At 44.2% G+C, this 9533-nt stretch overlaps 2 protein-coding genes across 3 annotated transcripts; one reads left to right on the plus strand and one right to left on the minus strand.

The window, feature by feature from the left end:
• Positions 1-121: 121 nt before the first annotated feature.
• On the minus strand, positions 122-2518 carry birc5a (baculoviral IAP repeat containing 5a). Its single transcript, XM_047610026.1, has 4 exons — positions 2298-2518; positions 1358-1467; positions 581-698; positions 122-417 (listed from the first exon to the last, which is right to left on the minus strand). The coding sequence occupies exons 1-4, from the start codon at positions 2403-2405 to the stop codon at positions 328-330; spliced, it is 426 nt and encodes a 141-aa protein (XP_047465982.1). The 5' UTR covers positions 2406-2518; the 3' UTR covers positions 122-327.
• Positions 2519-2653: 135 nt separating this feature from the next.
• Positions 2654-7978, plus strand: faap100 (FA core complex associated protein 100). Of its 2 annotated transcripts, XM_047610021.1 has the most exons (8): positions 2654-3159; positions 3270-3388; positions 3492-4363; positions 4915-5071; positions 5158-6106; positions 6198-6305; positions 7023-7109; positions 7359-7978. In XM_047610021.1, exons 1-8 carry the CDS (start codon positions 3004-3006, stop codon positions 7473-7475), a joined length of 2565 nt encoding a protein of 854 aa, XP_047465977.1. In that variant the 5' UTR covers positions 2654-3003; the 3' UTR covers positions 7476-7978. The 2 variants fall into 2 exon arrangements, with proteins under 2 accessions (XP_047465977.1, XP_047465979.1); XM_047610023.1 differs by lacking the exon at positions 7023-7109.
• The last annotated feature ends 1555 nt before the right edge of the window (positions 7979-9533 follow it).

Below are 9533 nucleotides of genomic sequence, written 5' to 3' on the forward strand. Positions count from 1 at the left end.
CACGGGGTTGATATAAATCTAAACATATTACCAGCACCGAAATAGTTTCCTGAAATGAAAAAATGCCAGACCTCCCAGTGCTGTTGGTACTCCTTAAAAAATAACACCAATAACAAATAAGAACGGTGACCAGAAGAACAAGTTTAATGGATAAAAACATATGGAAACAGAAAGTGTTTAAGGTAACAAATATACAACATCACAAAGAAGAAACAAAGGCGAAAGACACGTTAAAACCATAGTTGGCTGAGGAATCAGTCTGTGGCTTGACAGCTACAATTAATCTCTCACACACGCCCATCTCATTCATCTGCATCTATTTTGGCGTCATTCTTCTCCCATGGCTGACTTGATATCTGCCTTTTTCTGTTTGGCTGCCTCTTCAAACCTGGCCAAGGCCTCCTTACACGATTTCATCTGTGAATGAAGGAGATGAGACGGTCATTTTACAGACATTATTCCATTATTCCAAGTCCATACACCACATTAAAATGCCTATTTAAAAACGATGTTGAAAGCATACTTCTAACCATGTTGGTGCATTATAGAAATAAATCAGCCTCTCCTATAGAATACATACAAGGATGAACTTGTGCTTCTCTTTCTGCAGTTTGAGGATTTCCTCGACAGACAGCTCTTCTACGCTTTTCTTCAGGTTGATGAAGTGGCAAGATGACGAATGGGACCTGTGCTCCTTTCTGGCAACCAAATAAAAAGCCGGGGGAAGAGGAAGTCACATTTAATGACACATTTAAATACATGTTTTGGTTTCTCAGTACAATTGTGCTACCTTTAGAGAAAACATTATCACCATATACACACACTGGCCAGTTAAGCGAGTGTGCCTGTTCGAGTGCTCATTAATGCAAATATCTAATCAGCCAGGAACATGGCAGCAACTCACTGTGGTTAAGACTATCTGCTGAGGTTCAATCCAAGCATGAGAACGGTGGCACGATTGTTAGAATCAGACGTGCTGGTCTGAGTGGTGGGGGTGTAATGCAGAAGGAAATATTTTCATGGCGCACTTTGGATTCCTACTTAGTATTGTTTAATAACCATGTGAATCCCTTTATGACCAAAGTGTACCCATCTTCTAAAGGCTACTTCTAACAGCATAACATGCTCACAAGGCTAAAATTCATTTAATTTGATTTCTTGGACACTGCAATGAATTCACTATACTATAAATACTTTCAGCCACAATATTAAAACCACATTTCTATTATAGAGAAAGTCCCCCTTATGCTGCCAACACAGCTCTGAGCCATCGGGCAGAGACACAGAACCTGTTCCTGAAAAGTTTTTGTGGCACGGAAAAAACTGACCCATGTACTCAGTAATGTTGTGATCTTACTCTGGGTCATCATCAGGCTCCCAGCCCTCCAGCTCTTTGAGGCAAAAGAAACACATGGCGACATCTGGGCTGTTCTCCGACGGCGTGTGGATGAAGCCGGCTTTGGCCATCTGGAAGAGCAAATTCACAGACAAAAACACTTTAGAAATGTGATTGGTAAATGGATCGAATAGTTGGTCTATAGCTTTCCATGAAGGTCAGGCGATCTAATGGACATACTAATAGTTTGGTCCGCACAGAAACAGTTTTGAAGAAAGACTGATGTTTTTATTACTAAATGCACTGATTTTTGCAGGGAAAACTTTTCCATTAAAGCTTCTCAAACATTTCCTCCCTTACTGTTTCACTTATGTCATTGTTTTGGACACAATCAAGAGACAAACGACCTCTGTACGTTTTAATTTTAATGAATATATTAATCATCAGATTAATAAACAACTAAATAGCGTCTTGCAGTTAATTTGTTGATTACTGTGATTTAAATATGAAGATTTATTTTCTGTAGATCACTGTAAATCTAGTGTGTGTGGATTTAGGGACCGTTTCTCTGCTTACTTTTCAAGAATTTTATAAAAATGGTATAAAATCAATCATTTGAAACATAGCCGGGAAATCAGTCCATACAGAATATAATCATCAGATGACCCAGTTATGTTATTTGGAAACGTTAACGTTATTCCCTCAGAATCGCAGGTAATACTGTAAAGTTAATAGAATATAATGCCCTTTATTGCCATTATACAGAGTACAATAATACAGTTGTAACATCTACAGTTACTACTAGTTGTATTTGACACTACAACTAAGCTGCATGTGAGGTTACAGTGCGTTTATTTGTTTAAATCAGGTTGCCGCTGCTGTTGTTGTTGTTTTGTTAGCTGAAAAGTGCTAAGTCGTTGCTAAACGTAGCTGAAGTCGACCGTTTTCAACGTTCACTCACGTTCTCCGGGGTGCACATGCAGTCTTCGTTGAATGGCCACCCCTCGAAAGTTTTCAGCCTGTTCTCATAGAAATACATTTTGGTATCCTCTTCGCTTAATGGGTCCATGGTATCCAGACTTAAAACACACAAGTATAACTACAACCCCAATCTGCCTGTCACCAGCTAAAGCTACAGAGCTAAAGGGCGTTTTTAAATTTCGACCAGTGTTCCCTTCGGCTGTTCTGATTGGTGGACACAGACCAAGTGCGTCACAGAAGCTCTTCTTCGTGGGTAGATGGATGTTATGGAATGTGCACAAGTGCACCTCCTAGTGTTCTCAACCTAGGGGCAGTAATTGTTGAGTAAATACAACAAAACGGTGAGTGATTTTAATTTATTTTAGTTCAAATGAGTCAGAACAGATTTCTCCCAGTCTCCACTCTTACTCATGAGCACTGAGACAGTGTCATGCATGAATTCTGAGCACAAAGACCAGGCCATTCCGCCCGTTCCTCCATCCAGTCTCCTCACTTCCGGGTTTCGTAGTTGGGTAATGTAGTTCAGGGCGGTTATTGGCCAAATACGCGACGCGCGAAACTTTTCACATCCTCTGTCAACAACCGGTGTTTCACTTCATCACACCTCACTTAGCTAACAGTGTCAGTAGTGTACTAAACATTATTCATGCAGCCTTCGCGGCTTCCTCTTCTGCGGGGTTGTCGCCATGGAAGGACGGTGCGTTGTTGAGACTTGGTCAGAGTTTGGCTTTTCAGGACCATCGGACACACTGAAAGTCAGGTTTGGTTTTGGAGAGGATGTGCTCGTCTGTACGGGCAGTGATGAGGTTTACGTCTACGATAGCAACCAGAGAAAACTGAAGGCAAGTAACTACATCGACGCACGCATCTCGGTCACACAGCAAAGCTAATTCTACTCTGTGTAGATTTTCGTAGCCTGACAGTGTTATGTTGTTGTGTTGTTTTGTTGCAGGCTGTCCTCCAGTTGCCAGCCCCTGTGAGTGACCTGCTTGAGAGCCACGACAAGCAGCTCCTCTATGTTGCATGTAGCAGTGGCGTTTATTGTGTCAGCGCACAGTTTCTGCAAGACAGGTATGAGTTTTCCCATTAGTACAACTCAGTGTAGACATCCCTACAGTAGTTGGTCAGTGTGAAACGTTCTCACTTCACTCAGTATGCCTTTTAACCTCTGCAGGGTTAAAAGCTCCCCGGTCGATGCATCATCCAGTCCAGCTGAGCTGAAAATCTCCTCAGAAGCTGTAGTTGCTGAAGCAGACGGGGTGTCATCTCTGCTCCTGGTTGACTCTGTGCTGCTGACCCTGTGCCAACGAGACGCGTCCTGGCTGTTGACCTTGTATAGAACACCCGACCAAGCACGGCCCGGCAGCTATGAGGTGCTCAGCTCCTTCAGTCTGCCCATGGTTGAACTCGGCAACACTGAATCGAAGACTGAACAGCGAAGGAGGCCCGTGCTTATTTGTGTCCATTGTGGTGATGCATCAGAAGCGCCTTCTGCTCACGGACACTTCCGCTTGGAGTCTGTACTCTTTAAACTCTTATTTGGGATTGAAGCTGCCCTGGCCAAATCACCAGTTCTACTTTGCGGTTTTCCAGACGGACGGCTCTGTTTCCTCCCTCTGCGCGTCCCTGGATCACAACTTCGAGTTCTGCACAGCCTTGAGGAGCCAGTCATGTTTATTGGAGCATCTGCTGCCATGGAAACGGGTCCAGGGCACGCACAGTGTTTGGTTGGAGTGGGTGAACAAGGCAGAGTGGTCGTGATCCAGACTTACAAGGGAGGAGCAGAGGGAAAGGCCAGTGCGGCTCGTTTTACCGAGGGCTGTGTACCAGGGCCAGTGGCATGTGGCTGCGTGGGTAAAAAGTGCTTGTACTACAGCACTGGATCGGACCTGTTGGCGCTAGATCTGTCAGATGGGTCATCTGGGACAGAATGCAAAGAAAGCGATGAAGGAATATCCACTAAAGCAGCTGCTGTCCTCCAACACCCCACCAGTTTAAATGTGTGCAGGGTTGTTGCCTTGGCCGAGGCCACATGCAGCGCTGCAGGTAGGCAGACTGAAAGTACTTTCAGTTATTATCGCCCCTGAATAAAAATGGACCTCCATACAGGTGTGAGAACGCAGTTACAAGACTTATTTTAGTGTGTTCAAATAGAGTTCAAACCAGCTGCTGATCCCTTTATCCAAAAAAAAATCCCCACATTACAACTACCCCTTTAAGAAAGACCAGTGCCACTTTGACAAAAAAAAATGAACAGGGAAATAAAGGTAATTAAAAATCCATCTGTGCATCCGTGATGGATTCGCTGTTTCAAGTGAGCTGACTGTCACGCAACAGTGAACGCAACAGAAGCTGGTGTTTTTAAAGTCAGTCAAATGTTTTCTGATGCTGTTAAATTTGGCATTGTTATTTTTATTCCTCTATAGATTGATTTATTAGTTCTCTTTGTTAGCAGCTAAGAAGAGAAAACATAATAAAATACTCAACTTCCTAGTGTATAGACAGGATGCACCTGGAATTTAGTAACTCTTTAGTAAATTTTTTTTATTTCCTTTCTGAATTGCTTCACAAATTTACATTTTCTCCTTGCATATCAGGTGACTCTCATCTGCTGGCGCTCTCGGCCAGAGGGCAGCTCCAGAGGATTCGCTTACCTGTGCAGAGAAACAATGCGGAATTGCCCAAGCTGCCTCATAATCAAGTGGGCCGCAGTGTGCGGGACCTCCTGTCCGCTATTGGAGATGTTTGTGAAAGGTAGACCAATGATTTGGTTATTGAACCGTAAAATGACGTACAGTAGAGAGTTACTGAATGTATGTGATTTCTTTGCTTTCTCTTAGAGCGTCAGCGCTGAAAACCGCCATCAAATCCAAAAGCCAAATTCTGAGGCACCTGAATCAGGTGGTCAACATCAGTTTCTTGCTGGGAGCCAGTGCGAATGCCGAAGGACACCTTCCCGTCGAGGAGAAGCCAATCAGATGTCGTGCCGTGACTAGTTGGAGCAGATTGCTTCAGAAGGACTCCCTGAATCTCACGTGTGTCCTGCATAATTCAAGCCCGTACGTCCTGGAACGAGGCTGGACCCTGAGCATCACGGTGGTCCCTCTGTCCTGCTCTGCCGCCGCGGGAGGGGAAAGCTCCTGCACCAATTTTTCATTCCCGTTTTGCAATCTCTATCCTGAGGAAACCTTGGAAGTGTCGCTTCCCATAGCGGCTTCAGGCGACACGTCTTTCCCGATGACTGTGAACTGCTCACTCATCTTCTCGCTCTCAAGTCTCCTGGGTGAGGAGGCGGAGGAGGAGGAGGAGGAGGCGGTGGGCTTTCTTTGCTCACAGAGTAGTTGTATCAGTTTGCCTTTGAACACACTGACAGTAGACTGGTTACATGCCCTGCAGGTGAACAGTCTCCCAGCCAACCAGAAAGTGATTGTATCGCAATCAAGCGGCTTCACGATAGACGCCATCCAAGATTTTTTAACGTCACGTCGGTTCAGGTGCAACGGAAGGCTTACGGACACCGGAGGAGAGAATGCTTCAAAGCCCCAGACGTTTTCAGCAAGAGTACGGCTGTCGTCAGAGTTGCTGAGAGAGACGCTGGTGCCGAAAAGTTCGGAGACGGACGCGAGGCCGGCTCCTCGGAACCTCTGCCTCTCTCTGCTCGACTGGCTGCTGTCGGACAGTCCCGGGGGAGTGAAGACGGGGCACCACGCGGACGGGACGGCCTTGGGCGGCGAGGCGGTCCATGCCCGCGGTCCAAATGGAGCCACGGTGAAACTGGCCGCAAAGGAGGTGAGCCGCTGTCGTCAGTATGAAACCACCTCTTCATTGCACCATTTGAAAAGCCGCGTTGTTTAAGTTGCGATGCTGTCGTGGTCTCCAGATAAATCTAGGGGAGGGGGAGTCCATTGGTGCAGTGGAGGTCCAGGTTGAGAGTTCGTCTGTGGCGGCGGTTTGTGGACTCCATCATGCTGTGCTGCGCCGGGTACAGGTACAAACCCAAAGTCAAACCAAAATAGCAGTTTAAGAGACTTAAGAACCTCAGGGCACAGCTTTTGTCTCTGTCAATTTCATTAGGCAACTCTCTCTGTCTCTCCATCCATCCAACCCACTCCTCTGCTCATTGTCTTGCTCTTTCCTCGCTTCTTTTTTTTTCTACCTCAACAAACCACAAAGATTTTATTTAATAACGTGCACAATGGAAACAGGATGAGATGAATGCCGGGGACCTGGATGAGATGAGCAGTGATGGGAAGGCTGGAGGTGAATGGGGTGGAAGTAAATTGGGAACATATTTAAAGTGGTTTGCTGATGGAGACTGTGGAAAAATCTAAAAAAATAAAATAAGATGAATATAAACCCAGAGATTGGTCCAAGCTGTGGACTAAGAGAACGCTCCGTAGCAAAGTCAGTGTTTTATTTGAATCACTATAATAACATGGATGGATGGGACCTGAAATGAGTGTATTTTATTCCTTAATTCTCCGCTGCAAACTCAATTTTATTTGGTTATTGAAAATTCTTCTTGCATTTTCTTAAAGATAAGTAGCTCTTAGTAGACAAGAGAACGTCCCCGGATCGTCCTCCCCTCAGCTCGACCCCAGCGGGCTTCAGAGTCATATTTTATGTCCCTGATTTTAGATGAGCACACGAAAGAGTTTATTTGAAAGTCCCCGTGGTTGAATTACTGCTCTGCTTCTCGACACAGACTCTGCCGCAGAGGGCTCCGGAGAAAGCTGCTCCCGTAAAGAGCGTGCAGACTTTAAGTTTAAGACAGGCACTGCAGCGGGCGGAGGTAAGAGCTGCGTGTGCTGAATGCTGATCAGGAGGACTGCAACGACCCATTGTCAGCCCATACATTGTGACTTGTATCAGCCAAAATATCTTTAATATATATTAAATTCCTTTTTAAATCAACATCATTTATATGGTTGTTTTCTTGGGAAGTTATTTAAGCCATTTTAAGATGCCAGATTTGCAGTGTGTGAAATATAGCCAAAACTAAAAAATCTTCCTCCTTTTCCTTTTCTCTTAATGTCAACAGATCCAGCAAAGTCGCATCTCTGGAGCTTTCAGCGTGGGCGTTTCCACGGGGCAGGTGACCCAATGTCTCCTCGGTGTTTACCGCGAACTCAGAGAAAATCCTCTCCTCATAATGTAACACCTACGCAGCTCCTCGTAGCTTGACTTTGCAGCGGACACATGTCCATTCGTAGCCTGTAAATATATCTTTGCGTCACATTATAAGACGGCCCTGCCATTTTATAATGCTCACAAAGATGATGATTAGTTGATTACGTGACAACAAGACTATAAAGCTAGAGAGCTCTCTTAAAGGTGGTTTACTGTCTGCAGATGTGACAGACGTGTAGGTGTGACTGTGACATATGTGGCATCTCCTGCTGTTTCTCATTGGAGGTGACACGAGGACACAGTTAAACCGGCATGTTTGAATGAAATGCAGTTTTGCAGCGAGCTGGTGCATTTGTCCGCAATTAAGTCGTGCAGAAGGTCAAGTTTTTCTACTGGAAATGGAGGTTTCTTTGCTGGTCTGTGACGCCGTGCGCCGCAGCATGGATCTTCAGACACAGCGGTCATTGGAATTTAAAAATGTTTGCAAAGGAATAAAAGGAGCTGATCTGTGATGATAGTCTATAAAACACAGAATGCCTCTCCGTGTCTTATCTTTATAGATCTGATTTGTCAACATGCCTCATTGTGGCAGCTGTGATATGAAGGGCCTATCAGCGGGATGTCGTGTGTCACGCCTTGCTATAATAAAAATACACTGCCGTCATTTTTTTTTTTTTTTTTTGTTATCACGAGCTCGGTCATGTTATATCAACAAACGCAGGAAATTAAAAAAAAAAAAAAATCTCTTTGCTGTTGTAGGCCTCAACGCTGGTGACAAGCATGACCCGAGGCGGTACAGATTATGTCTTCAGTTCCCATCGCTGTCTGCGCGGCGTCTCAGGACTCATTAGATGAGCTTTTAGTGGGCAAAGGTCATGGCGTCCTCGCCCACCTGAATGCTAACCTTCAGATATTTTTATTCATGTATTTGTTTTTTTTCTGGTCGAAGGGCAAAACAACTGTGACTCCCACAACACAGTAGCTGACTTTAACGCAACATCTGATATCACAGTTAGTGTAGTAATAAGTACATAGTAGTAGTGGTAGAAGTACATGGTAAAGTAAAATTTCACACAAATGATGACATTTGATCAAAAGGATAAACTTCCCCGTGACATTACATATGTTCTGTATGTATGTCCCAGACACCCCCACTCCATAGCAATGACACTTCCTGATGGCAGCAGCCATCTCCAGCAGGAAACAGACACACACACAAAAGGAACAACTAAAAAAACACAATGTGTTGTTGACCTGGCCTCCAAATTCACCAGATCTGTGGCCCCTCAACCCATAGGACCCAAAGACCCCCACTAATCGCATTATGTTTCCAGACACCACAGGACACTCTCAGAAGGCTTCACAACTGTTTTGGAGGCACAAGGGAGACCTACACAATATTAGGAAGGTGGTCATAATGATATGCCAGATCAGTGTATAACTTACAACATACATAACACACACTGGTGAAAACATTCTCATACAACAGTCCTACCTTAAATCTCAGCTGTGTGACTTTATGTGTTGAAACCGTGTCAGAAAGGTGGTAATTCACCTGTGTGGTCATTTTGTTGTTTGTGGTGTGCTACCTAAACACTAAAGTGGGTCCGTTGTTAAGTCCAGCCCTGGACTAAATGGGGTTGTCGAAATAACAGAAATACAATACAAATCAATAGTCCTACGAGATCCAGCGCGTGTGTGTGTCAAATGAGGCTAAACAGACATGGGTTTAAACTTAACTTGTGAGCAAAGACATACGACTACAAGGTGGTATGTCTTTTATCTGAAGGATTTTTTTTTCCATAATTAAACATTGTAATAGTCTTTTTTTTTTTCAGAAACAACAGATTCATTCGACGGTAAAATGTGTCTTCACGCTGAGCATATGCAGGACAAAATAAACTCCACTAGGTGACAATATTATTATTATTATATTATGTTTTACTTTAAGATGATGACCTGTGGTCATTTAACAGCTATTCAGTATTTCAGAAGGGCATCACATGAATAATGATAGACTGAAAAAATATATCCATAATGGTGGAGTACCTTAAGTTTCTAATGCATTCCATTGTGAATGAAAATG

Source organism: Mugil cephalus, chromosome 16 (genome assembly GCF_022458985.1).
Source record: "Mugil cephalus isolate CIBA_MC_2020 chromosome 16, CIBA_Mcephalus_1.1, whole genome shotgun sequence".
Lineage (NCBI taxonomy): Eukaryota > Metazoa > Chordata > Actinopteri > Mugiliformes > Mugilidae > Mugil > Mugil cephalus.

Coding starts and splice junctions, on each gene's coding strand:
- faap100 (XM_047610021.1), top strand. CDS start 3,004: ATGGAAGGACGGTGCGTTGTTGAGACTTGGTCAGAGTTTGGCTTTTCA. Junction 3,160..3,269: donor GCAACCAGAGAAAACTGAAG/GCAAGTAACTAC, acceptor GTTTTGTTGCAG/GCTGTCCTCCAGTTGCCAGC. Junction 4,364..4,914: donor GGCCACATGCAGCGCTGCAG/GTAGGCAGACTG, acceptor CTTGCATATCAG/GTGACTCTCATCTGCTGGCG.
- birc5a (XM_047610026.1), bottom strand. CDS start 2,405: ATGGACCCATTAAGCGAAGAGGATACCAAAATGTATTTCTATGAGAAC. Junction 1,468..2,297: donor GCATGTGCACCCCGGAGAAC/GTGAGTGAACGT, acceptor TTGCTCTTCCAG/ATGGCCAAAGCCGGCTTCAT. Junction 418..580: donor AGAAGCACAAGTTCATCCTT/GTATGTATTCTA, acceptor CTTCATTCACAG/ATGAAATCGTGTAAGGAGGC.